General features: G+C 40.0%; 3 protein-coding genes across 14 annotated transcripts in view; 2 read left to right on the top strand and 1 right to left on the bottom strand.

Annotated features, from left to right (window-relative positions):
* The first annotated feature begins 181 nt into the window (after positions 1-181).
* Positions 182-9,147, top strand: KCTD9 (potassium channel tetramerization domain containing 9). Of its 2 annotated transcripts, XM_030035761.1 has the most exons (12): positions 182-317; positions 1,226-1,347; positions 2,005-2,048; positions 2,229-2,325; positions 2,820-2,878; positions 3,464-3,592; positions 4,237-4,304; positions 4,407-4,502; positions 4,972-5,121; positions 5,498-5,603; positions 5,877-6,010; positions 6,827-9,147. In XM_030035761.1, the coding sequence occupies exons 1-12, from the start codon at positions 195-197 to the stop codon at positions 6,941-6,943; spliced, it is 1,245 nt and encodes a 414-aa protein (XP_029891621.1). In that variant the 5' UTR covers positions 182-194; the 3' UTR covers positions 6,944-9,147. The 2 variants fall into 2 exon arrangements, with proteins under 2 accessions (XP_029891621.1, XP_029891622.1); XM_030035762.1 differs by lacking the exon at positions 3,464-3,592.
* Positions 9,148-12,044: 2,897 nt separating this feature from the next.
* On the top strand, positions 12,045-15,544 carry GNRH1 (gonadotropin releasing hormone 1). Its single transcript, XM_030035011.1, has 3 exons — positions 12,045-12,599; positions 13,288-13,383; positions 15,374-15,544. Exons 1-3 carry the CDS (start codon positions 12,459-12,461, stop codon positions 15,404-15,406), a joined length of 270 nt encoding a protein of 89 aa, XP_029890871.1. The 5' UTR covers positions 12,045-12,458; the 3' UTR covers positions 15,407-15,544.
* A 318-nt stretch (positions 15,545-15,862) lies between these two features.
* Positions 15,863-27,971, bottom strand: part of DOCK5 (dedicator of cytokinesis 5) — a 130,991-nt gene continuing 118,882 nt past the window's right edge. For 8 of the 11 annotated variants that reach the window (XM_030034999.2, XM_030034994.2, XM_030034997.2 and 5 more), the window contains 3 exons: positions 26,054-26,192; positions 24,442-24,557; positions 15,863-22,435 (listed from right to left, as the gene is read on the bottom strand). In XM_030034999.2, the coding sequence (XP_029890859.1) occupies positions 22,334-22,435; positions 24,442-24,557; positions 26,054-26,192 (357 nt within the window). In that variant the 3' untranslated portion in view covers positions 15,863-22,333. Of the gene's footprint in view, positions 22,436-24,441; positions 24,558-26,053; positions 26,193-27,971 lie in introns of those variants that run through there. The other 3 variants (XR_003926291.2, XR_003926292.2, XR_003926293.2) reach the window with 3 other exon arrangements.

The following is a 27,971-nucleotide window of genomic DNA, read 5'->3' as shown; positions in this document are numbered from 1 at the left end:
CTCTACTTCAACTCCTGCTTTATGCTAATGCAGGGCTTTATTCCTCCCTTGATTGGCTACCGGCACCGCCGCTGCCGGCCCGCCGCTCCGCCGGCATTTCCCCGCCCAACCCTCCCACCCTTTCTTGCCCCACCACTCCGGCGAAGCGCGTTTCTTATTGGACGTCGGTCTCGGCCGCCTATTGGCCGTAGCTCATGTCGGTCAACGAGCGCTACCTTCCGGGTTCGGCAGGAGGAGCGGGCTGCTGCTGCCGCCGCCGCCGCCGCAGCATGAGGCGGGTCACGCTGTTCGTTAACGGCAGCCCCCGGAACGGGAAGGTGAGGGGCGGGCAGGGAGGAGGAGGAGGAAGAAGAAGGGGGGGGTCCCGCCGCCCTCGGGGTGCCGGTCCCCGGGCCGCCGAAGTGCCCGCAAACCTCACAGGGCCCTGCGGGGAGGGTGTTAGCTCACCGGAAAATAGAGCCAGCGGCTGCCGGCGTTTCTGCCGGTGAGTGCTGAGGGGAGTCGCGACGAGCCAAGAACTTCTCGCTGTTAAAAGTCACCTTCCCGCCGTCGTTATTAATTCAGGTCCTGCCGTACCTGCCCTCGGTAACGGTGGGAAGCACGTAAATTAAATCCCGCAGGATGTCAGATCTCTGCTGTCTCTGGCTAGCGCTGCGTTGTGCGCTTTCTGTTGGCTAGCCGATAAATAAAACACTTTAAACTCTGCTCGCTTGTTTAAAACCCATGTAGTTATGTTTCCAGAGTGAAAATAGATTTCTAGGCCCAGCCAGTGCACAACTAGCCTAGGAGAAGGCCGTGCGATGCAGCTGTAAGGGCTATCCGTGATCCCTGATTTTTCCCATCCGCATTGCTGGTGTGAAGACGGTTAATGTGACAATAGCTTAACCTTCGGTTTTAGAGAGGGAGATGAATTCGGGAAAAACTTGGAACAGAACAAATAGCACTATTTCTTTAGAGAAGTAATTGAATCGTAATATTCTTAATAGTACCAACACTTACCCTTACACTGCTGCCGCCACCTCAGTACGTTGAGTCGGGCCAGAGATGTGCGAGTCACCCCATTTTAAGGCAGCTACGTTTCTAACATCAAAGTTGGTCTTTCTGTCTGCTCTTTTAGTAAAGAACCACAGATACCTTCCTCCCCCCGTAAGAAGATATTGATAGCCCTGGTACTAAGTCTGAAATGGCAGAAGCCAGTGCCTATAGCTACCTCTCTCTTCCACAGGTTGTGGCTGTATATGGGACTTTATCAGATTTGCTGTCTGTGGCTAGTAATAAGCTTGGAATAAAAGCGACCAGTGTTTACAATGGAAAAGGTGGACTCATTGATGATATCGCTTTGATTAGGTAAGGCTTATCCAATAAAAGTCAAATTGTGGATGCAGATTAAGAGACTTACTAGCCTATTAATCCTCTGACCTTAATCAATAACCAGCGCTTTCCTTAAGAACAGATATTATCATTGCCATCCAGTATGCTCAAAGGTGCTTTCATGCCTCAAGGAAAAATAATACTGTCTTTTGAACTTCAAAGCATTTCTATCTTGATGAATCAGAACTTGATACAAGCTGCATTTTATGCCTTTTAACAGCCTCCTGTGTTGATTCACAGTGCAATGCATGTACCAGGAAAATCCCACTATTCTAGTCAGCACCCGGATGAGGATTTTGAAAAGGAGACAAACTCTAGCATTGCTTTGGCTTCATAGAATACTCCCCGAGCAGGGAGAAGAGCAACTCTTTTGTAAAACTAAACTGCTTGAGTAACAGAAATGATTCCTACCTGGTCGATACAGATAACATCTCTAGTGAAGTCAATCCACTGGAACCTGCAAAATTAAGATAAAAATAAGATATTGAAGTTCTAACTAATGGCAACTGATTATCATTTACCTGAAACTAATCAGGAGGGGTCCCCACTGTCAATTAGATGAACAAAAAATTATGATTAATTTTTTTTTTTTTTTTTCTCTCCTTCTCTTCCCCCTATCCCTTCCCCTTTCAGGGATGATGATGTTTTGTTTGTCTGCGAAGGAGAACCATTCATTGGTAAGTCTCTGTAATTTTTATGTTTAACCTTCTGTTTAATGGAAAGAGGTTGTGTTTTGCTTTAATGTAAATCTATAATTTTATTTTCTGGTGTTTTTAGAAGATGCCTCTTACTACATGGAGGATTCGGGAATATTCACAATTTTTCTAATAATTACCGTGTCTTTCACATCTGTGTAGATCCTCAGGCTGATGGGAGACCTCATGAAGAACTAACAGGGTCACACACCGATTGGTTAACACTCAATGTTGGAGGCCGATACTTCACCACTACACGGTAAAAATGCAGCTAGTTGGTTTTGTTCTTAAAGGGCTTGATTTCAGTAGTTATGGCAGCTGGTAGTGTACATTGAGTGGGTGAGGCTTCAGATGCTCTTGCAAAAGAGCTAGCAAAATAACTTACTGTGGAGTAGGAGGTCTTTGACTTCTGCAGCTTTCTCTGTATTTTGTATTTGCTATCACAATTTTGCAACAAATTAATTCTTAAACAGTTTACATATGATGTAAAACTGGTGAAAAGCCTGAACAGGCCTGGATTTCTCCTTGGAATATTTCAGTTAACTAAGTGCTTAGTATTTAAAATACCTTTACAATACCTCAGGTCCGAAATATATTTTGTTATCACACTATAGGAAATTAAATCAGTACAGTGCTGTAGCTGTTGGAATGTATATCACACACCAAGGGCAGAAAATACACTCCAACCAGCAAGTTTGTCTCTTGAGGAAAACATTCCACGTAAAAATAAAATTGCACTGCCTTGTTTTCTAGGAGCACTTTGGTTAATAAAGAACCTGACAGTATGTTGGCCCACATGTTTAAAGATAAAGGTTAGTATATAGAAGTAAACTTTATTTTTTAAGCTAACAAATCAGCAAAGTAGGCAAAAGGCACTATCAAGTTGAGACTCTTGTTCATATGTTAAAATATCAAAAGTATGTTAAAGTATCAAAGTAGAATGTGTAATCATTTTTTCAATAATTGTTTATTTCTCCATTGCCCATGTAATGCTTATCATCTCACAAACTGAAAATATAATTCCATCCATAGTTAATATTTTGGGGTCTTTGTAGATTTTCATCATATTGGTGCATCTTGCTCAGTTTTGTCAACAGAATCAATGGGCAAACACTGTACAAGACAGCTTGTAGGAAACTAAAATCTTAATGCTGCTTTTATTCTAGCAATGTTTCTTATGTATGTGATAAAATGTTTTAGTTATAGCAGGAGTGAGTTCATTTTAAGGTGATTTCCCCCTACCCCCCTCTTACTTTTCTTCCTTTTCTCCAAGAAACGCCCTTTCAAGTGGAACGTTTCATAATCCAGTACCCTTTGGTAGTAAAACTCTGAAACTGAAGCAAATGCTCTTCTATTAATATATCAAATTTAATTATATATATATGTTGTGGAAACAGATGCTTGGGGAAATAAGCAAGATCATAGAGGAGCATTCCTAATTGACCGCAGTCCAGAGTATTTTGAGCCAATTTTGAACTATTTGCGTCACGGACAGCTCATTGTAAATGATGGCATTAATTTGCTAGGTAGGTATTACCTGTATGACATCTCCTAAATTATTACTCTTTAGAAGTTAAACTTTGCCCTCAGGTAAACATGGTAAAGTCAGTGGGACTTCTGTATACTCATCTAAATGTTTGGGATTTTTCTTTGGTGAATTTATTCTCAAGCACTGCAATTCCACATGCTTGGTTTAATGAAGATACACTGTTCAAACTTATCTTGAGAGCATTAAAAATTCTCCCTACTGGATTAATATCTGGCCGTAATTCTGGATTTGGTATCTTTAACCTAATACTGGTATTGGAAACATCCGTTTTGAGTTATTTTTTCCTTTTAGCTGCAAGCAAGCTCGCTTTTCCTCTATCCAGTTACATCTAATATAATGTATGTGGTTGTCAGTTTTATTAGTTTATGCATTTCTTTGAGAATCCTTAAACTTCAACAAGTGATCTATTCATCTTCGTTAGTGTAGGTAAAATGCATAAAAGGTATAACAAGTACGGAAAGTCGATTGAATTGATGCTCCTCCAATAGTAAGGATGGATTAACCCAAACTTTCTGGCATGCTCTTGGTGTGGCTATACACTGCCTTCTCCAGTAAGGGAAGAAGAGTGCCCTCTTGTTTAACAACTCCCTGTAAATAACAAATACTGCTTTGTTTTGTTAGGTGTTTTGGAAGAAGCCAGGTTTTTTGGTATCGATTCACTAATTGAACATCTAGAAATAGCTATTAAGGTAATCTGTTTTCTTTAATATGTGAATGCACATGTCCTATTCTTCCAGGCAATATATAATTTAGTCCTATCTGTATTAGCTTTTAAACAACTCTCTCAACAGAATTCACAGCCAGCTGAGGATCATTCTCCTATCTCTCGGAAGGAGTTTGTCCGATTCCTACTGGCAACCCCAACCAAGTCTGAGCTGCGATGTCAGGTGCGAAAATGCAGCCTTTGTCTCGCTCTGTAGTGTCAGTGTCTGGTGGTGAAATATCCTGCAGCATCATGGGACAACATGAAATTCAAACAACTTGTGCTCCCCCCCTCCCTGGCTTTTTAATTGAGTTTTGATTCCAAGCTGCGGCAGAGTGACCTTAACATGAAATTCAAGCGCGCTGCTTGGGCTGCTTTCCTTCTTTAGGTTGAAGGTTTCCTGGAGGAACAATTTTTTAAGCTATTCTATTTAAATGTAAAATGCACTAGCATAACCAAGGACAATGCTTGATAGCTTTGCATTTACATTTCATTAGTCTTATGTAGTAGAATAGATGGTCTTGTGTGTATTATCTGTATCTCTGTATATATTTATATACACATGTCCATATACGTGATTCTCTTAACTGTTTTGTGTTCAGAGCTACACCTCATCTTCTGTAACTTTTTGGGGTTTATTGTTTTGCTTTTAGGGTCTCAATTTCAGTGGAGCAGATCTTTCACGCCTAGATCTTCGATACATAAACTTCAAGATGGCTAACCTAAGCCGTTGCAACCTAGCACATGCCAACCTGTGCTGTGCAAATCTTGAAAGAGCTGACCTCTCTGGATCAGTGCTTGATGTAAGAATTGTTGCGTCTTGGAAGGTCTGGGCTATCCTTTAGTTACTTTAAGGGAAGAAGAATTGGAACAAGCAGATAAGTGTAAAACATGTAGTTCTTCAACATTTTCTGCAGTTGTTCTAGTTGGATGACTTCAAAGGCTTTTTGAAGCTATCTTAAATAAAAAAAAAGGAAAAAAAGGGCAGTGGGTGAGAACTAGCTGCCTTCCTGATGATAGAGAAGTAATACTATAGCAAGTTCTTACACTTCCTCACAGTAACAAGGCTGTTGTGCTTTAATAGGATTCCAAAACAGAAATGAAAACTATATTCTGATCATTTTTGGTATTGTTCATCTTTGCACTTAGGAATCTCACTGACATGTCTATCTCTATTAGTGTGCAAACCTTCAAGGGGTAAAGATGCTGTGTTCCAACGCAGAAGGAGCATCTCTAAAAGGGTGCAATTTTGAAGATCCATCAGGCCTTAAAGCTAATTTGGAAGGTAAGAAGTTTTTGCCTGTTAGGTGCTCTGTGGAAACTGAACCATGTGTTTGTAAATTTATACGGCCTGTGAAAGGTTTAGCTGTGGTTTGTACAATCCATGTTTTCATGAGAAGAGGCCAGAAACACCGGCCTGAGTGTGTGACCATATAATCATTAAATTCCAAGTTCTACCTTGACCTCTACCAATTTCAATGTCTCTGAAGAAGCACCATTCTGGAGCTACTGTGTTTCTGACTGTATTTCCTCTAAGACTATTTTTTATGTGTTTTAGGTGCTAACCTGAAAGGTGTTGACATGGAAGGCAGTCAAATGACAGGAATTAATCTAAGGGTTGCAACGCTGAAAAATGCAAAACTAAAAAACTGTAATCTTAGAGGAGCAACTTTGGCAGGAACTGATCTGGAAGTGAGTTATGACTCATTTTATACACTGACTAGTCAACTGATAAAATTTTGGGGATTGCTGGCTTTTGGCTGAGTTCTGCAGCTTCAAACTAGACAGAGTGAACTAGTCTTTTTTCAGTCTTAGTGAGCTATGGATGATCTAAGGAACCACATCTCATTCTAGCCTCAGTTTGGAAGGTGAGTCTAAAGCCTTGGATTTGCCAGCACCTCAAAGCCACAGGAATGGCTTATATCATCTCAAAAGTGATGCACGGAAATATGCTAAACTTAACTCTTAGTGTGAGATCATGCCATCATGGAAGAACTGAAGAGAAATGCAGTTGCCTGGGTTTGTGGGTTTGGGTTTTTTTTTTGATCCTGGGACATCATTTGTAGAGTAGTGATGGAGTCTTACCTGACTGGTGGCACGTGATACACCGCAGTCTCCGTTAGTTAAAATGACAAACTAGCTCATTTTGCAAGCTGTGTACATGGCTGTTCTTCCTCAAGTACTAGAGAAGTATTCAGGGTAATGTCTGGTGAGATTGCAAGAGGCGGCTTGTTTCTAGCTTTGTTCAGCAAGCATTAGTAACTCCTGGAAGATAATTTGATGTAAAGAGAGTAAGTCTTAACAACTTAAAAATAGATCCAGCTGTTACTGCAAAAAGGAACTTCTCTCTAACAAGTGACTAAAACTCTAGTTTAGAGTGATAGACTAGAAGTTTATGCTGAAATTTATGGAAGTATAGGTGGTTTCTGTATAAATGTAGTTAAGGTAAAGTTTTGAACTAAGTTCTGGGTATATCCAATTAACATTTATTTTTCTTTTACCCTTTAGAATTGTGATCTATCAGGTTGTGATCTACAAGAAGCTAATTTGAGGGGATCTAATGTAAAAGGAGCTATCTTTGAAGAGATGCTGACACCTTTGCACATGTCTCAGAGCGTCAGATAGGGAAGAGAATATGCTGAAGAGGAAGGAATCCAAACATTTATTGTGACTTTCTTCACCTCCTCCCCTTATTAAGTTAGAAGTAATGGTTATTACACAACTTACATTTGCGGTAGTGCCTAAGTAAACTCTTCTTTGATCACTTTTGGGGGAGGGAGCTTTTGTTTAAGAGGTAGAAGCAGATGCTGTTTCTACCTTTGTGAACAGAGTGAGGAAGCGGGCTGGTTCTAGAACCAGAATGTGTGGCCAGTTTGGGGGGGTGGGGTGGGTGGGAGTTAAATAGATTGATTGTTTAGCATTGCCTCACTTTGGAATGCATTTTAATTTATAAAGCACAATATATGCAAATCTATTTATTAAATCTGTAGCTGCAATATAAATAGAAAATGTTATTCATGTATAGTAGCAACAAATTTCAGGTTTACAGTTAGACTAGTGTATTTACAGTTAGTTTCTTCATTCATGCACAGTGTATTAAATGGCAGATGTGGTTTAGACAATGTCCACAGGATGTTTTCAGGTACTCTCTTCTTCTGGGGTGAAAACAGTAGTTAACTGTCATCATAGGTAATATATTGCCTTGTAGTACTTTGAGTGCAGGTATAGAACAGCTTTATCATCTTCTAAAATGCGCAGTGGAAGCTGCTTCCACTGAAAAGGGATCTACCTACACAGCAGACTTAGTTATAGCTAAAACATCCTTGTTCAGAAATTGGATGTCTTATTTAATCCTTTCCAAATCAGTGTGAAATTGCACTATCAGTCACCACTGGTAAGAAAAATTCTTTTGCTTTCAAATGTCCTAACCACTCCAAACTGGAGTACCTGTAGATTTTTCATTCTTTGTGAATTAAATGTACATAGGAAAATACAATACTGTCACCAAAGTAGAGATAGGCATTGGGGCCACAGCACGTGCTCCGTCCTCCCATCGTTACTCTGGTATATGAATAAATGGCACCTGTTTCCCTTCAATGTACTATGCAAATACTCGTGTACACTGAATCCTTGAAAGCATGGGCATAATCCTTTTCCCAGCCAGATCTTAGTATTCCACTTTGGGCCTGCTTCAAGTGGCTGTAAAAGCATCTTGCTTAGGGCAAAGTGCCCTTTCCACAACTGCTTTACCTGTCAGCAAGTAGGGAACTATGTGACTTCTGCAGTGCAGAAAGCCTCACAGCATCTCTTTAAGTGGTGGTGCACTTCATTTAATAAGCTGTTTCTGTTGTAGTATCAATCTAGTTCTCATCTAACACAACATTTATTTTATACACAATCAAAAAGCACATGAAGAAACTATACCAAAAAAAAAAAAAAAAGAAGGTGCATCAAGAACTCTTACCTCAGATGCTTACTTAAAACACCCCAAAGTTAAAACTAACCTTGAATCTAAGGAAGTACAGCTATTACTGGAAGTTAAGAACCAATGTATCCTAAAACTTACAGAATGTGACACTTAGCAGTAGTTTGAGTTCCACAGTTATTTCAGTGGGTTGGTTGTCTTTTACTTGCAGTGCAGATTTCCTGCCCTCTGAACAGAAGTCTTGTTGTCTCAGTAGTTGTTATGAAAATGCTGCTTTGCCATCAATCTAGAAAGATCAGTTCAGGACCAGTGTATGATTTGTTTGGGGGGGGAATTGCAGGATTCTCCCTTAATTTCAAGTTGCATTGACTCAGGCATATGACATGAACTTCTAGGACTCAAAATCCCACAGCCCTGTGGTTCAGAATTGGGATTTTATTTCCTCCAGATTCCCAGGCCTCTTGATCTGACTCTAGGACAATGCCATATCCTTAGTAAAATACACCTATAGATTCAAGGGAAGTATTTCAGTGTGATTTCGGAGTCCTTTCTCCCACCTCATCACTTTCATTGAGAGTGATGTATATGTTGCAGTAGAAGAAGATTCCTAGAGCTAGAGAAATAAATGAATTATTTTTCTTTATCATATTTTGTAGCTGGCAGAAGTAAAATATTGTATGGAAAAATCTATTTTCATAATCACTGTGTATAAAATATATTTGAACTTTCACTGAAGCACTATGTTTTGAATAATCACAGCATGTGGCATCATTCATTCACAGATGAATTTAAGGTACCTCTTTTGCTATGACAAAGCTGTACGAATAGCCCAAAGTGGCCTATTCAGAAATTGCAGGTTCCAGCCTAATTTAAATTGCATTAATAAAAGTGTGAAATATGGAAATGTCTTGGTTGTCTTAATTTAGAAAAGCAATCTCAATCTTACCTGACTTATATGGGAAGGACAGCAAGTTAGAAGAGAATGCAACTTTTAACTTGATAGTTCCTCGTACAGAAACTTAAAAATATTGTAGCTAAAGTTGGTTTTGCCTTCTGTGAGACCTTGAGTGTCACCTTAGCCTGGACTTGTATGTAACCAGTGCTTTCTCAAATAGACTACTTGTTGTAAACTAGCAGTTATCCATGCTTGAGTGCTTACTTTATGAGAAGACTGAGTTTTAGATGTCCTTCCTTCTGCATAGGCAATTTGCACTATGGCAGAAAGCAAAAAAAATTTTGCTTTCAAGCATAAAGCTTAACTGCTAGAAAAACAAGTAAGTGTACCTTGTGCTGTGGGGATTGCTGCAATGTTTCTGATACACACAGTTTGAGAACTTTCATGGGTTTTTTTTGACTTGTCATTCATCTGCAACACTTTTCAGCTTTTCTTTGTCCCCACCCTTCATATCTGCTTAATAAAATAATTTGGAGTCAGAAGTCATTAACCACAATTTACATAGCTATGCACACTATTTAAAATGCTCCACATCAGAGATTATCATCACACAGCACAAGCAGCTACACTGTGTCTTACTTAATAAGGAAGTGCTAAAGCACTTCTTCTGGAGGAAAAAAAACCTGTCCTTGACTTCTTTGGTCCTTAAAGTACTCATGATTTCAGTCTAATAAACTCTGTGGCACAACAGTGATAATATAAATACAGCATAAGTGCTGTAGAGCACCCTGAGAACAGAACTGGAAAAAATATTTCTTCAGTTTCTCACCTTGAGTACAATTCTTTGGATTAGGAATGCTGTCTAAAAAGCCCAAGAGACTCAATAGGTTGGGATATGCCTTTCCAACACTTCTGATAAAAGAGAGGTCTTGATTCCTGGAATGGGAATCCACAAACGCAGGTTTTCCTGACAAGACCTTGACTTCCAGGTAGGTACTTAACAGCCCTGGCAGGCATTAAGATTTCTCTCACCAGAAGAGAAAAACTAGTGCACTTACTTGAAGGTTAAACCACAACAGTCTGAAAACTAAAGAGAGGTCACATGATAAAAACCCAGCTTCACACTTTGCCTTTTTTGAGAGCACAAAGCTGGCACCTGCCTGACAAGCCCAGACCAAAGCACTCCCAGACCTTGGATCAGACTTGCATTCAGACTCTACCTCTGCCAAAACCAGAGTATTTTGTTGGTTTCTGTTACACAGGCCCATAAAAGTATTTGTGGGCAAACAAAACCAGCTGTAATCTTTTTTTAAACCTCCCAACTCCTTTAAGTAACTTACGACTGTGGGCTAGAGTTTAACAGAAGACACGGCACAGCTCACTAACCAGTGCAGTTACGTGCCCTCTCTGACGTACTTTGGTAGGTCAGCTTTGTAGCTGTAACAGAAACCTGTGGAGAAACATAGTTGTTGACAGATGTTAAGGGTAGGCTGTCATTAGACCTAGCTTAAAATGGTGGGTTAGTAAGAGGTGCAATTATTGGGCTAAGCAGGCCCTCTTCTCTCTTTAAATGTCATCCCTCAGGATGAACAAAATCTTCTATTTACCTTTAAATAACCTTAATTTTTGCTAGGCTCATCAGGGAAGAAAGGAGTCTTAAAACACTGTTACAGGAAAATCTCCCTTCTGATGTGCCTACGCCAAGGTAATGTTTCTCCCACCACAACAAACTATTTTCACAGCTTGATCAGTTTATCAGCTGAAGTTAGATGTTGGCTACTCTTGCCATGAGTAGGAGGAGCATTAGAGCAGGAAGAATTACTCTTCGCTAGAGTCACTAAATCCTACTTAAATTATTTACTTATTACTTTTAAGCCATTAATCTCAAAAAGGTCATGGGAGCAGGAAGAGAGGATGTTTGAAGAACACTAAACACAATATATTCAATTGCACATAAAACAATGCATAGCAAGTCAAAATAGCTGCCAGGTGGGTTAAAAAAAAAATTAGATTTCTGTAGTCAAAATTACTGAATTTAACTCCTGCATTCAAATAGCTATCAACTTCTTTATAAAACTGCAGTGCATAAACTCCCAAGAATGAAGAACATGCATACATACACACACACACACGTACATACAAAAATCCAAAATAACAGCAGTGTCTGGGAGTCTGATTCACGAAAGAGACTCCCTTGTGACAAAGTCTGTTTACAATCTAATATACCTGTCCATTTGATCAGTTTAATACTACTTGCATTATACAGAGCAAAGAATATCAAGGCACTTCAATTTAAACATTAAGGAGGAGGACTTCGAAAGGAGCATGCAAAATGCTCTGTGCACTTGTGCAATCGTAGGCTCTTACTCATGCACCGAAGGACTGTTTCCTTCATGCTTGATATACAGAGACTAAGCTGAATTCCTCATCCATTTCAACTCCTGTAAGACCCTCTCAACAAATTCAAACTCACTCAAGAACTTTTACTTAAAAATTATTAGTCACTGAAAAAAAGATTGTGTATTTTCCACAAGGCAACAGCAGTCAGCTAGGTTTGAATGTCAGATTTATAGCCTCTTAAAAGAAAGGCTGTTACTTTTATGGCTCTTAGAGAAAACAGCTGAATTTAATAGCTACACCAGGGGTGTTCCAATTATGTGCTTTACTTTTGCTGCATTACAGCAGTTTTAAGAACAAAATTGCAGCCTGTGAGATAGAATTAGATAAAGTTACCTGCTGTGAAAGGTTTAGTGTTGGGGTGGTTGTATATAAAAAGTGAGGTGACAAGTATACTTGCAGGACATTTTCAAACGGAGAAGAGTTGGAGTTATTCTGCGACCTCTCTCAGCAAGCAGGTAATGTGCTTGAACAACATACCGTATTCCCTTTTTACTTATTCAGTGCTTACAGATGCTTGTATTAGAAGAAAGTTGCATTAGAAGAGACTGCAAAGAGTGCTCTGTAAGGAGCAGGGATATTAGAACAGAAACAGGCTAAACTGAACACATCTGTAAAATATCAACAGGGACTTTCATGGAACCTTTGAGGTCTAGACATTCCTAAAACGCTGAAAGGGTGTTCAAAAATCCTAATTTAGCTCATCACCCAAATTCTTCAGATGCTAAATCTCTCTATAATGAGCTAATCCACACTTTCAGAGGCTCAAAAATCCAGCTGTGGCTCACACGTAGGCACAGTGCCACTGGGGTGCAGAAGATCAGAATTAGAGATCCAGAAATGTAACATTTTCATAATTCTATAAGCTAAAAATGGAGCTGTGATGTCACTATGATCAGAAAGATGTTTTGTTCTCTCACAGGATGGAGAAGTCCGGGAAGATCTTTGTCAGTGTCCTCCTGTTTGTCATGTCTGTGGAAATCTGCTTGGCTCAACACTGGTCTTACGGCCTGCAACCAGGAGGAAAAAGGAACGCCGAAAACCTGGTAGAATCATTTCAAGAGGTATGTTCTAGACTGTAAACCAACCCTGTTTTTTTAGCTAGGATCCCTTATCTGTAAAAGATGCAAGCAAAAAAGGGGCGACATAGGCTTTACTGTATATGCGTATCTCTCTTTCCCCTCAACCATACATACATATGTATATACACACACATTTTTTAAAAGTAGTAATTGGAAAGTAAATGGCATTAGGGCAAGATGACATTTGACAGCCTTGCATGAAGAACAGTGCTGTCTATTGCAGACAGAGAGCTTTGGCTCTCCTGCTTTAAAGGAGAGATGGAAGTTTTGAGTTCCAGGTTAAACGTGATTTCATCCTCTCCCTAAATTTCAGCCAATACTCTGAGGAACTGTTTTATGACAACATTCATCCACTTCACTGAGAATGTGGCAATAGGCAGCTGTCATGTGGTAACCAATTAGACAGTAAGCAATTAAATGACAAAGCAGACGAGGAAGGTTCTGTCCACCAGTGGTTTTCCCATCCTTTCTAATACTTCATGTGTAGTCCCTCATAACAGCAGTTCTAGCATCCTGATTTTAAGTTTGCTGCAGCACAAGCATAGCACCTGGGAAAGAGGTGAATTTAAGTTGTGCAGTGGAGCAGTTTCATCTTCATCGGTAACTAGGGCAGCATTGCTTTAACAGAAAAATCTCCTTTCATGAAGACTGTTATCACTTCCCAATTCAGATTGCAAATGAAATGGAAAAATTAGGGGAAGTGCAGGAGACTGAATGCCCAGGCTCGTATCAGCATTCCAGGTTCAGTGATCTGAAGGAAGCCATGGTAAGTAACACGTTTTTGCTTTTATCACTATGGGAAAATTAAGGGACTGGTCCAGGCTGGGAAAGTACATGGAGGGAAGAGAAAAATAGGTGGTAGAGGAGGTGGCATGTAAATTCAGTTCACATGTGGCAATACTGGCTCTGCCCTTATTATCTGCATCATTCTCAAGTACCTCAGAGGTACAGTCCTAGGACAGGACTACATTATTCTTATGCTCCTGTTGTAGCAATGTCATTACTCACTAAATTAAAAACAAAATAAAGTCAAACACATTCTACCTTAATACAAATCTATGCAGCATTCACAGATGCTTAACTTCAAAGGCACACTTTGCCAGCTGAAGGATCAAGCCATATGGAAGCTGCTGCTCCCAATGTCCCTAGACTGGGAAATGTATTTTCCATTAGATGCTCTAATGCAGTGACAGCACAGACTTCACATACAAACTAACTGCCATAGAAAGAATACTCTCAAGCAAAAATGTGCTCTTTAATTAATATAGCAACACCTTGATCAGACCAGATGGTCACCACTTTCTGGGAAGTGTCTCTGAGCTGTCCTAAAAGTTGAAACACTCAATCTGTACTTCATTTTTGAAGCCAAGACCAAAAGTTTCAAGTACGCACTCTAGCCTTTCACTGAGGAACCTGGCTTGAATAAAGGCTCATAAACTCAGTAACGCAGACAGGTCAGTCTGATTTCCATTGGATTTTCATGCAGAAACTACCTAAAAAAAAATTTTTTTAGGTCATCTTTAACCCTATTTGTACTGAACATAAAATGGAATCTTTGTCCATGACTCTGGCTTCCAATAGCACTACTTGCACAATGAAGAGCCAGCAACAGTAACTTAATATGCTTAGACCTTTTTTTTTTTTTACTGCAAGAGACTGTGTCAGGCAGGAAAAGATCCCAGAATAATTATCAGGATATTTGAAATGAGTACTTGCTCCTTCTTGCTCACTGAGGGAAACCTGGCCTTTCTTCGCAGAGCTACCCCCCCCGCCCTTTCTTAGGTTTGCTCAGAAACTGCTGGTAATCTTGCACACAAGTGTAAAAACTTCTAAGCCTCTGCATCAAACAATTGGTTTGCATGTCTTATTCCTGTAGCATAGTCTGAACTATGTGGCCTTCTTATTTCTAGCTGCTTAATGACATTGAAAACAAATCAAACTTTTTACAGATGCAGTTTTTCCAATGTAACACATTCCTGGAGTTGCTACAGGAATATTATGCAATCAAAGGGGAGGTGTCTGGAAATGGTTCACCCCATGGAAAAACTTTTCAAATTATCTTCATCATTTCCTGGAGAAGCTGGTAGTGAGCACAAACAAAAATACACCTAGCTAAGAAACATAAGGGAAAAAAAAAAAAACAGACAGCGCGTCTATCCAAAACACCTCAGGCTTTCACCTCTGAGGTGAGAACACAAATAAATATTCAAGTAGGAGACCAGATCCAGCAGGATGTGACACAGGAACGTGGTTTCCATTTGAACAGTAGTAAGGTACACAGAGAATGGTAACAGGGCAACTGTGCTACTCTGTAATGACCCTGTAATACTTTTGCAAGCACCGCTTTCTTGTTTCTGGTCTTTTGGCCAACTGCTTAAGCTCACAGAAACACTCCTCATCCTGACGCTTTGTGCAAGTTCATGCTTCTTGTCCTAAACTACTGTCAAAGTGTAGCATTCGACAGCTGTTGGGTTGTACTCCAAGAACTGCTGCAGTGGTGGACCCATTAACAGATGTAAAGTTGGTCATGCACTTTGGGATGAAAAGGGCCATTATAAGTGTCAGTTACATTATACTGTATGATCAGATCCATGAGCAGGTGGCAGAGAGATCATGTCGGGTCAGATTTATGTCATTCTAATCCTCCTTCCAATGGAGACCACAATATGAATATTTTAGCATCTGACCAGGCTTTAAAATTCCATCATCAAAGTTATTTCTTCTCTTTAAAAAAAGTACATGATGTGTGTTTACAGGAAAGTCTGATCGAAGGAGAAAGGAGAAACTAGACGAAAGAAGATTTAAACCCACAAAGCCGAATGGAACAATGGACCCAGAATAAAATTTCAAAGCTATGTTAAAATCAATTCCTCTTCAAATGGCCTTTGCTTAGATTGCATTATGTGAATAAATGCTCTGAAGTTGCATTTAAAGAGTAGAAGATAATTGTTGTGTAGATTACTAGCTTATACGTAGAAGAGAACACATTCCAGTCCAGTGGCCGGGACTCAGCAGCATAGGGTCTGCTTTGTGTCCTGCAATGAAAACTTGGACGTGACAGCTTTTGTTTCACATGTGCAGACAACGCCTGGACAAAGGCAGTGTCTGATCTCACTAGTCTCTGGATAAAACAGTAATACAACTTTGTTAAAAAAAACAAGAATAAACTTACTGTTGGAATGTAATTCCACTCGCACTTCAGTAGTCCATGTACGAAAGACTTTTATATGCTCTTCTTTTACTGGTTCACTCATAAAAACTACATTTATTTTAAAAAGGTATTTACAAACTTTACAACAGTTAATACATTTAAAAAACCATGAGAATTTATACACCTTGCTTTACACACTTAGTGAATCATATGTCATTTACCCGGAGAGATGCAGCCTCCCTTTCCAAAGCTTAGCTCCTACTCTTTCCTCAGTTTAAAAGCTGTATTTTTTGCTGATTCAATTGCAGAGGACTAAAAGAAAGAGGAAAAAAAAAAAGAGAAGGTATTTGCAGTCTGCAGAGGTGGATTTTATAACAAAAGCATCACACCCAGGATCTCAAAACACTCACAAAAACTTGTTACACAACATCCATATTCTCCTGAATTCGAGACAAACATGGCCCAAGGCTTATCATGTCATTAAACCTTTATAATACCAACAATGAAAAACTACATCAATTAATACCATGCATATTGGGGCTGAATTTCAGAGTTGCTGAGGACTTACACCCCTGTTCAAAAAACTGCACACTACGCATGTGAAAAACAGGTTCAAAGTATGCAGTCATGCATGTCCAGGGAATTCAATGACAGCCTTAACTCAGAACAGTCAGACCAATACAGCATAAACTGATGCTTTTCACCTTTTGTTAAGCTCCTCTATACTCCTTTGTGTACTGTACTCTCTATAGTGCCCAGCATACTGTCCTAAAGGTGCTTTAATGTTAATAGCAGCAGAATTAGATAAACCTCACGTGCTTTTGAAAAGCCCCTCTCCTGCCATGCAATCAATAAAATCACATTATTTGTTTACTTCTTTCTGATGTAATCCTAGGAAAAGCTTACCCTGGTCCACTAGATAATTTGGTCTGCAACAGTAAATATAAGATAGAGAAGTTTTTAATTAAAAGAAAAAATTAAAAGAAGGTAGCAGTAATGGGTCAGGAATGTTTTCACTATAAAAAAAGATTACAGTTAAATTACAGACATCTTAAACCTATTATTTCCATTTACAATTATAAAAATAAATAAGGAGAGAAAATCTGAGCCATTATCACTACAAGTCTAACTCACTGTTAATCTGTGGAACATACACTGGGCTGCATAGTGCGAAGGTTATTAGATGCAGGTTCTTAAAAACCACTGCATATACTCTACAGTATTTTCTGCCACTGCAGATCACAGAGCTGTTCTCACTGGAATCGGTGTCCTTTCCTAATGCAATAATCCACTGAAATGGAAAGCTGTCTGTTTCTCTCTTCCCCTGACATGGATTAGAGCCTGTAACATTTTTAAAGGAATTTATCACAGCATGACAAATTTTAATTAAAAGCTCCAGAAAACAAGTGTTGAGCATATTTCTCCAAAGAAAAAAAACCCTCTAAGACTTGAAATTTAACACTAGCTTTGAACAGCATGGCTATGAAATGGGATTAGATTTCGTCTTCTCTGCAGACTGGATATTTAACTTTGAGATTTGTTTTATTCAAAACTATGAATTGGGTAGAAACGCTGCTGTTTGCTTTCATTTCTGGTATGCAGAGATGACATCATTATGGACTGTTCTCCTACTGCCATTTTTAGCCCTTCAGTTTAAGAGACTGTAGATGACATTTCCAAAAGCATCTAATTAACATGGAAAGGAGATTCTCATTTTGAAAACTAAGTAGTGAGACCTTAAATTGTCTCTGAAAATTAAATCTCAGAACTTAGGTCAGGTAGGTACCGTAGCAAAGAGCAGAACACTTAGAAAAATCAGGGGTCTGGTGGGATTTCTTGTAAGAGTGTGGGCACTTAATTCCACTTAATTAAAATCAGTCAGGCCCCATGCTTACTCACACACTTAAATGCCCAACTGCGTTTAAAAATCTGACACTTAGAAGACAATGCTTTTTTCTAAAACTGGCATGAAGCCCTAAATCATTTAGGCACAGTACAGAAATTCCATGTTGTACCTCTAAGCAAACTATGCTGACTTATATCAGCTAAGAAGGTAACTCTTTGCATACCACAGTCAGTAATACATTTAAGAAAACTGAACGACTATTTGTGAGTTAGTTTGCCAAAAGGCAAGAAGGAGAAGCAGGAACAGTTTACAGCACTTCAGACTCTGGAACAAAAATAACACTAAGAAAGGAAAAATCTCCCAACCTTAAACCCCTTTTGGCATAGAAAATTTGCCAATGAAAACACCCGAAATATCTTGGGAAATCTCCTCACTCTGTACTCTTTAGGCATCAGCTGTTCCTTTCCTTCCAGTTAGGGTGATGCCTCAGCTACAACAGTCTCCAACTGGCCAGACAACAAAGGCAGCAAGAAGAAAAAGCCTGAACTGTGTGGACAGTATACCAAGATAAAGTTTAAGGAATCTGCCAGGTGAGACAGTGCAATTGCAAGGCAGAGCGTACAGGAAGATATCATCTTCACTGCTTTTTAAGGAGCTGGCTCTATAGTAAAAGCCAAAGATTGAAGTACAAATGAAAGGCCTGTTTCAGTCACTGCTCAAATTGCACAAAGCACTGAAGCTTCCCAGACTTCTGCCAGCACTGGGATGGGTAACAGCTTCCACCCTGCTTGCTCTCCTGACTCTCTAGGTGACTTGGGCATCTTGCTAGCTCAGGTATTAGCACCTAGATCAGCACACAGGAGAGACAGCAACTGTTCTTATTCCTAATGGCTGGCAGCTGTATGATCCAAGGAAGAAAAGGAGGGGAGAGGATAATTAACCACTTACATGCTAAGTACTCTGTTCATAAACCTAGTCTATAAAACTGCAAAAAAAGCAGTCAGAACCAAGCCCCCTCAAGTTAAAGAACATTATGTAAAGGGTCATTGAAGATCAGCTGAAAAATTCTTCCCAAGGTCAGACTTCCTCCTGTGAGTTTTTTTTGCATGGACTAGTTCCCTCCTCCAGAAAAAAACACCTGCTGAATGTACAAGGTACATCTACGAGTTGAAGTTATTAAAGCAGACCAAACAGGTAGGGAAATAAGACTCAGAAAAGTCACTTGGAAACAAAATACCCAAACCCAATAGCTAGTTTGTTTACCCACAACAGACAAACCATTAGCTGCGATTCCTGCAAAGTCTCCTTTGCTTCTGCTGACTTAGCAAAGGAGCTAAAAGCAAACCTGCTCTGAAAAGGAAATGCACCTAAGAATGAGGTAACAGGCAGATGTAGAATGGGGAAAGGCACCAAATTAACAATAGGTGGTATTAATACGTACTTTTCTACAATTCAGACCACATCCTGCTGTTCTGCCTAAAGCAAAATTCTCACTGAAGACTTTCTTTTAAAGAAAGTTCTTCTTTAAGTGAAAAGTTTCAGAGGGTCCTTTAGTTCATGTGTGCAGTGGAAGGAAGACAGTGGTTACAAGAAGAGGAAGAAGTGGACAAAAAATGAAGGACAAGAAAACCCTGTGGTTTTCAAGTCAAGCAGCATCTATGTCCAAGAACATAATGTGGAGCTGACAAGTCCTACAATGCACCAGAGAGGGGGGGTGAACCACGGTTAAGTTGTCCAGAAAGGTTTCAGAGATTTCCCCTGAGAAGGCAACAGCCCAGAAGGCAGTTGCATGTGCGCTACAGCAAACATGACTGTGGATGTATGTGACGTGACTGCAGTGCAACTTCCAAAATGTTTCCAACCTGTTTTGTGATGGGAATCCAATATGACCCTTTGATGAAAGCAATCTGTTTTACAGAGCCATGCAGGCAGCAAAGCAAATGCAGCTTCTGCAGGTTTCTTTAATTGGAGTCACTGAAGCCAAAGGAATGTATAAGAACAAAAGAAAGGACTACTTCTGTCTGAACAAAAAACCCCTAGGGTTTCACTGGGTTTGTTCTCCCTGAAAAACGTTTTGCTGAGAAAAGCTTTCCTTAGCTTTAATGAACTTTAATTTATCAGTAAGGTAATGAAATCCATTTAAGTCATGCGAGAAGAGTAACAGTGCAGTGTCCTGCAAAAAAACCCCAACCCAACATTATTCTTATTTACTACTGTGAGCAACAGCCTCAGCAGGGTTTTTAGTGGGTCTCCCCAACTCCTACCAGATAATCAGAAGTTAAATGACACTTACAGTTAACAAGCAAAATTATTTCTTTAGAGCCCATCACAGAATCTTCATCAATACCAATGATAAATAAACAGGCCACAAGCTGTAACCAAACAGCCAAAGTTTTGTATAGGTTCAGAAATAAACTTGGATCCAAATTCCTCAATGGGTCCCTCTTTATGATGAGTTTTAACAAACTCTGAACTTTCCAAAAAGTTTGAATCTAAACTTTGCAGGCAAACTCCCACATTTCCTGAGTTCCACAGTGAAAGGGAACAACAAGAAGTGGTTTTTTTTTCCCTCCCTAGAAAACATCAGTGAAAAATAACAGCCACGACAAAATGTATGTTTATAAATAGGCCAGTCACAGGCAGAATAGCATGGCAAAATACTCTGCCTGAACGTGACAAGAAAGTAATTCTTACAAATCAAGAAAACCCCAAACTTCACTGGCTCTTCTGCTGCTGGGAAATGTGGCACCAACAGGCAGCTACAACTTTGGGGGGGATATATAAAGAAAGTTTCAATTATGTAGCTTGACAAAAAAACCTGAAGTTCTTCACAATGCATTAGTTCTGAAACAGGCAGTTTAGGAAAGTCCTGCTCCAGACAGCAAAAAAAGAGCTGCTGTAACTATCTTTGGAGTTGTCTAGGTCTTCTACAAGTAGAACACAGTAGAGATACACTGCAAGAGAATTTTAAACTGAATTGTCTTCTGGCTTAAGTGCTGCACAAACTCCCTGTAAGCCTGCTGCAGAAGAGCAAGTCCCCACCCCAGGGCTGCAGCCCTTCCAACAGAGCTCAGACACAAGGAGCCCTGAAAGGTGCAAAATGGATCTGCCAACATTAGGAGTATTAATCGCAAATGGTGATGTCTTGGTTTTTACCAGCAAGATTTCAGTGGCGGCTCAGGCACAGAGGAATGCTGTGTCTAAGGCCCATCTGGTCCATAAATAACAATGATATTTGTGTTTAATTTTCAGTAACTATGCCACTGTGATGACAGGCTATTCTAACTGTGCAACAGCTTTTTTCTACATGGATCATGTGAATTTAAAAACATTAAAACCTAAGATCATGTCATTTTTTTTCTCTATACAAATAGAAAGTCTGATGCTGACATCCAGACAGAGCAGGGAATAAATTACTAAAAGAAAACTTAAACAGATTATCCCATCCTCCAAGGAAAGAAAAGCTGCAGAGAGCTGGAGTAAGCCAAGCAACAGGAAACTAGGTGGTTAATTGTCAAGTCTTTCACATGCATCCCAGATATAAATGGCTCCTTAAGGTGTAGTGGCTGTTAAAAACCTAGATCAAGGGAGGCTATAAAACAAAGTGCAAGTACTGCCACAAATGGGTGCAGGAAAAAAAAAAGAAGATGAGGATTATTTATATTTGTGTGAATTTGCCCAGCCAAAGTAAAGGTTACAGTTACTATCAGACGTTTGTTCCTGAGGTCAGGATGTGTAACCAGTTTTGCACACTCCATCCTCTCAAAGTTGCCGGTACCAGTACAGTGCTGGCATCAATGCAGCTTCTACTCACATGCTCTCAGGAGAGATGCAACTTTTTACACCCTATTAAAAAGCACAAAGATGAAATATTGTACCAAGTCTCAGATGCAAGCACAAACCAAGTAGGTAACATAATTCAGGGAGGAATATCAACTGCTCTGTAGTGTTAAAACCAGACTCAACAGTGAAATTATGACAAAGTACTGGTGAACCTAAATTCTCCATTGGGAGTGAGCAACTGCCACTACTCGAGCAGAGATGGTGTAAGGCAGAATGTCTGCACTTCATCTTAAATACATACAATGACTAGCAGAAAAAAAGACTTCTTATTCTGCTAACAACGCTCACTCAGGTCTCTGCCTGCAATCAAGAATCTTAGGAGACTGCACATCATACACCAGCACCTGACATCTCAGGAGCCGACACTTCACAACTTAGGAATGGCTTCGATCTGTTTCACTTCATGCAAATCAGGGCTTGGCTATGCTACAGGGACAGAAGGAAGGATCGGTGCATAAATACAGCTGTAAAGCTGTAATGAACTTACGTGAAAATACTGTAGGACACATCTCATACTGGTGTGGCTTACATTGCTCCGAACACTGGTGCAAATCACTACTGTGACAGATTTACACTAGGAATGAGCTGCTGAAATTGCATCAGTGAAAAAACTCGGGACAGACAAGAATTCCAGGAGAGTGACGACTCCTGCTAAGTAATTAGTGTCTCAGTACTCGCAAGGTAAACCAGAGGTTAGGGAATACAGTCACAATAACAGTTCCTTTTGGTATTTCCCAAAGAAAACTCCAAGGGGAGTGAACAGAACGGCAGGTGAGATCACTAGTCTTTAGGGTCAGAGAGCCTCAGCATGTCAGTAAAAAAGAAAGCAGCCATTTCACTCTAGGTGCTTGCTGTTATACCAGCAAGTGATGATCCTCACTGCAATCCCTGCTCTGAAGAGACAACACTGGATTTTCTGGTTTTTGGGGGTGGCGGGGGAGGTTTGGCTTCACGTCTGCTGGGTAGTGGTGGAGCAACCTGGGAAGATAAAACAAAAACACACAGAAAAATAAACCATTACAAGCAAGTTAAGACATTTTGCTTTACCAAACAAGAAATCCGAAAGGTCCTGTAGTACTTGATGTTTCTTTTGGGACCAAATCTTTGAATTCAGCCTCTCAGTGCCACACACAATCGATGAGAGGGGCAAGCAAGGACAGATCACCGGGAGATAACAGAAGCAGAAAGGTTTTAGTTGCTAGAATACACTTTAGCTGCAGATATACTTTAGTTGCTTCTGACCAGAAGCCTGACTTTGATTTGGAGCCATTTGCCCCTCTGTCCCACATTTTGTTTATCAGTAAAATGGCAATAAATTAATTTCCCTCAGGGTTTCAAAATTCAACTATTTTTATCTTGCTGGCTTGATGAGTTGCACCAAACAGGGGCCAAAATGATGTAAAATGCTTCCAAATCAGAATTGTGAAACTAACTGCATCAAATTGCAGCAAGCAAAGAGTTCTACTAAAGCAAGCCACTGCCTTCCAGCCCAGCACAGAGGCTTGTACGGTGTTCCTTGTTCTTGCAGGAAACTGCACTAGTGGGTTCTTTCAAGTTGGCTTTCTGCTTGTTTTAAGGGGCATCCTGTAAACAAATGAAATGTGGAAGGCCAGGTGAACAAGAAGCCTGTGTGTCTTCAACTCTTGCTTAGCTGAAACTGCCAAGATTTCAGGACTATGCTAACTGAAGGAGGAGGACAGAGTCAACTTTACAACAACAAAGTAACAATACCCTTCAGAAAATACTTTTACAATCTCTCTTTACAGACTTTCGAATCCTTTCCATTTGGCTGCAAGCCAAGGTCAATGTTGCAAACCAGAACATGTTAGTAATTAGTTTTCTTACAAGAGTCAAGGGAAGGAAGCTCTTTTATTAATCCTCTTCAACCAGTGACTCCCACAGCATCCCTACAGCTGGCATATTTCCGTCATTCATGCCACCTACAGCAGCTATACTGCCCCTTTTCAGAGGCACAGTCAATCATGAGCAAGTGAAGGGCAAAGTAGAAAACCTCCTATTTATCCCATGCTTCAAGGCTTTATACCAGTGTCATATCTCTCTCTAACAGAATTAAATGATCAGCTGTTTTGTTTTCTTCCCGTGCTGTCAGAGGCAACATATTTTGTTACGTGTGATCATTCTTTAAATTCTTTTTGGTCAAATTCCAGTTCATCTCACTAAGGTACTCCATAAATCCTCTTTGCAAACTGGACTGGGGAAGACATCCATCCCTTTCACAGTCACAGAAGGATGCTTTCTGTTGCTGCGCACTGGTGAGCAATTACAGTCTCATATGAGAAGCACCTACATTTCAGGGGCAGATGAAATGATTCCGACCCAATGACAACACTATTTGCATGTTAAATATCTGCAAGCCATTCAGAATCCCATAGGATAAGAGAAACATTAGTGATACAGCATAAAAAAAAAAAAAAAAAGAAAAAAAGAAAAAAAAAAGGGTGGCAGTTTGATGTTCCTAGAAGGAAACCAACTTCATGAAATTGAGAAAAAGGCTGTGGCTAAGATGGTGATATAATACAGGCTGTTTTAAGTGACTGATAATGCATACCTTGAAAAATCAGATTCTTCTGAGCTGAGGACTCAAAAGGACACATCATTTCTGAAAATGTGTGAATTTTTTCCCTTCTTTTTCAGGACCAGGTTACCGCGCTATTTTACATCGATCATGTTTTTGAAACTTTTCAATCATTGTGCTTGTTTGTTTTCAATATATCTTCCCACCCCCATACACAGTTTGCCTAACCAAGGACAACATAACTCCCACTTTAGAAAAAGGGGCTGCACTTAATAGCCTTCTCTGGAAGCAAAAAACTTTTTATTCTTTTGTGGTTTCAGGGAGTGAACCAGTAAAATGATTAGACAAGTTTCAAGTAGCACCACCCTAGAAGCAGCTTGGAAAATTCCACTGTTGTCTCTTTCTCAAAAGCTGTTTTCCAAAAAAATGTCAGCTCTCATTTCCTTACCTCCACAGAATTCCTCGGGTTGCTGTTCTCATAGGGTTTGCTTTTGGGCGGAGGTGGGGGTGGGGTGCTCTGTAAGCTAGCAGTTGCCAATCCATCAGCTTGCAATGAGGGAAAACCTAGAAGCAACAACAATAACAAGACAAGACATTAAAGCAGGCGGAAAAGGAACAGGAAATGGGATTGACCATGTCGAATTTTAAGAGAGATTCATTTAATATCTTTTGCTTTCCATCTGCTAACAGTTCTCTGCTTTAGCAGCTAAACCTGAATCGATATGTCAAAGTAGAGTCACAGTTGTATCTCCCTTGAGTTCAAAATGCCCAGAACAGTTCTATCTTCATCAAATGAATCTAAGCTTCTATGAAAAATACATGCCTGAGAGAACAGAAAATTGAATCCATTATCACATCTGCAATGTTCAGTGGGGTTTCCTTTCAGCCTGGGCCTCAACCTGAGAATTCACTTTGATTTTAACTCCAGTTGATGGAGTAGATAAGTACACAAACTTCAGAAGAATTCCTGGGAAGCTGTCCTGCTACTAATGGCAATTAAAACTGCTTGCTAAGTAGAAGAGTAAGGTTTCACATTCCTTCCACAGATCTTTCTTCATATAGTATTCCTGCATTTGTTTGTGTTTCTGGTTGTCTCCCCACCCCATACCCCAGCCTGATACGTATTTTTTGGCTTTAATCCTCTCACAGCAGTTTTATGCTAGTTTAGTTCATTATCTACACTGGATTCTGAATTTATATCCATGTAAGAGGAAGGACAGTCAGGTCCTACATACGAACTTCTGGTCCTTTAAAAAAAGAGCAGTAGAGTGAGAAATGCAATGGCAAGCAAGGAAGTTGTCAGTGGTGATATTACAGTTGTATTTTTACCTTAGCCATATTTATACGTTGCTTCAAAATTAACCACAGAGCTTACTGGATATGCAAGGAGGGTAACTGCGTACATTATTCATTTTGCCAATTCTTCAAGATAAATTCCATCTCTTTCAACATTTATTAGCTGAGTTTCCAAGCTGCAGAGCAACTTCTCCTGAAACTTTCTGCCACGTGATGGGAGTTATTGTTCATTAATTAACAAAGCCTTCAGGGCTTGCCCAGAAAATTTAGCCATAGAGCTGATCAGAAATACCATGCTGGATTGATGTGGTTCCATCCAGTAAATTCACAGGAGACATTCCTCTAGTATGTGCTGTAACCACCTGACTCGATGCATTTACAAGCATCTACATCGACTGCATGTGATGTTCACCTTGAGGCTTAATATACCTTCCCACAAGTCAATACAGGAGAAACCAAGAACGAAATTGAAAAAGATAAAAATTGTTCTCTGGAATTCATCTGATATACTCATTTTAACAAGTGATATGTAAGTCACAAGTACGATTGTAGTGCCTTTGATAGCACTGCCAAATTCTGTTATCTGACAAAAATGTCTACAAACATTAACAGCCTAGAGCCACTTTCTGTGAACTACTTTCTGAAGTAGTTCTTCCCTCCCTCTTTCCCTCCCCAGTGAGGTTATCTCAGCAAATACATAGTAATTCCTACTACTGCAGGTACTGCCCTGAAGGATGCGGCAGTTACCCTGTAAAAGAACTTACTTTGGGTTCTTGGGGTTTTGGGAGTGATCGGTGGTGGGCTGCAAGGCGTTGATTGCTGGAGTGAAGAACCCTGAAGCAATGTCAGTCTGTTGTCTCCTAACTGAAGACTCTTTGGCCTTTGTGCTTTTCCTGACATGCCCTGGTTTAAACAAAGAGTAAACAAAACCTTTAGAAGTCAGCAAGGTTGCTGCACACGTATCAGATAATCAGACCTGTCACAAAAGCATCAACATGCTCCAGAAAAGCCATGCATAAGACAGAAAGGTGCATTCAGGTGAAACATGAGTGAAGCCACTGCACTGGTTAAGCCAAGCCATGTCAAAAGGCATACACTATGTTTCTATGACACATCTAGTTTTCTGTTGGACCTTACTAACTGGGTAGCAATAGTAAACTGTTTTTAACAGCCTTAGTGTATTAACTAAGAAGGGAAGACATCAGGCTGAAAAACTGCTGCATTTGACTAGCAGTTCTGTGAACTAAATGTGTGAGTGTGTGCGTATGGGGGGGAAGTCTTTCCAAGAACAAAAAAAAAGATGAAATTCTGGGTGCAAGTCAGGACTGCTAGTATCATCCAGCGCCTTAGGGCTGTGAAACTAGTCTATTTCAGGCTTTACAGAGGAAATCTGTTGCATCTGGGACTCGGGAGACGTTGTTCCAGTTCCTTCCAGTGTCACGCATGTCCTCTGTGCTCTTCACTCAAATCATGAGGCCATCAGAATATGGTTCCAAGAGTTCAGTGCATTAATATTATGGTCTTTTTAAATATTAGTTTATTGCTTTATAGAGAAGGCTGTCACTTACACATGTAATTAAACTCACTGGGCTCTTTAAGAGATCAATTCTCCATCATTGAGCAGTTCAGTATTTCTCACTGTGCAGAAGGGACCACCCATTGGTGTACAGTGAACATAAAACTCTCAAACACCAAAGCTGCTGGACATACAGCAAGCCTTTGGTTCCCTCTGGCTTTCTAGCTCCTAAGCATCTTAGTCAAGAGCTGCATAAAATCAGTCTGTCCAATTCTTGTGCTGCACTATGCAGCGATGGAACAGGCCAGCTATAAAAAACAACTTTCTCTGTACTTTGCAATATTCTTAAGCATGAATATAACCCTTGACTGCTCATTTGCTTCAGTAAGCTGATCACACATGTAATTTGCCCTCAGAGATACGGGGAGCGAAGGGAGGGTGGGTGTTCTGTTTTGCATCTCTCAGCTCTCTGCAATGCAAAGTCTTGGACAGACATGCCTTACTGTCCTAGTGAACTGGTCAATAAAAATGGGCTTTCTCCCAGATCTTTTCCCACTAGTTTTACTTAATAAAGTGATCAGCAGCTGACATCAGTTTGTGGGTTAAACCCATTTAATTCAACAGCAGCTCTTCCAGAGGCAGAGGGCCAGGCCTCCTGAACCACTAATATTTACAACCCCAGATTTTCCTCGAGTGGAAAGCCTGTCAATACCAAATGACATGATTCTAGAACCACAGTTCCCCTTTTTATAAATATTCTGCAGACTCCAAGTGCTGGCAGCATCACTCAGATTTGATGAGAATTCCTGAATATATAGCAGCATAACCTGTTCCTGCCAGATTCAGTTGAGATCTTGGGAGAGAAAGGGAAATAGAAGAACTCATGTTTTCTCATTATTTACGCTGCCTGTGTTAAGTCAAATTAGCATCACTGAGCCACCAGCTTAAATACTCAGATGCCTAATTCTTGCATACTCTCTGACAGTGTAACATAGTCTTTGCATAAATCAGGATAATACTCCAAGGTCATGCAACTCTACTTTTGGGCTGAAACTTATCCGTTTGTATGAGGTGATCATTCTGAATCCCACTGTCAACCTTAATGCCTAACAGTCTCCAATACATTCCTCATTACAACACTCCTCTTGGGGTACAGATTCTCTTTT

The sequence above is a fragment of the Aquila chrysaetos genome, chromosome 13 (assembly GCF_900496995.4).
Source record: "Aquila chrysaetos chrysaetos chromosome 13, bAquChr1.4, whole genome shotgun sequence".
Lineage (NCBI taxonomy): Eukaryota > Metazoa > Chordata > Aves > Accipitriformes > Accipitridae > Aquila > Aquila chrysaetos.
The sequence above is the reverse complement of the archived record's forward strand: the minus strand, read 5'-3'. Positions and strand labels throughout refer to the sequence as shown.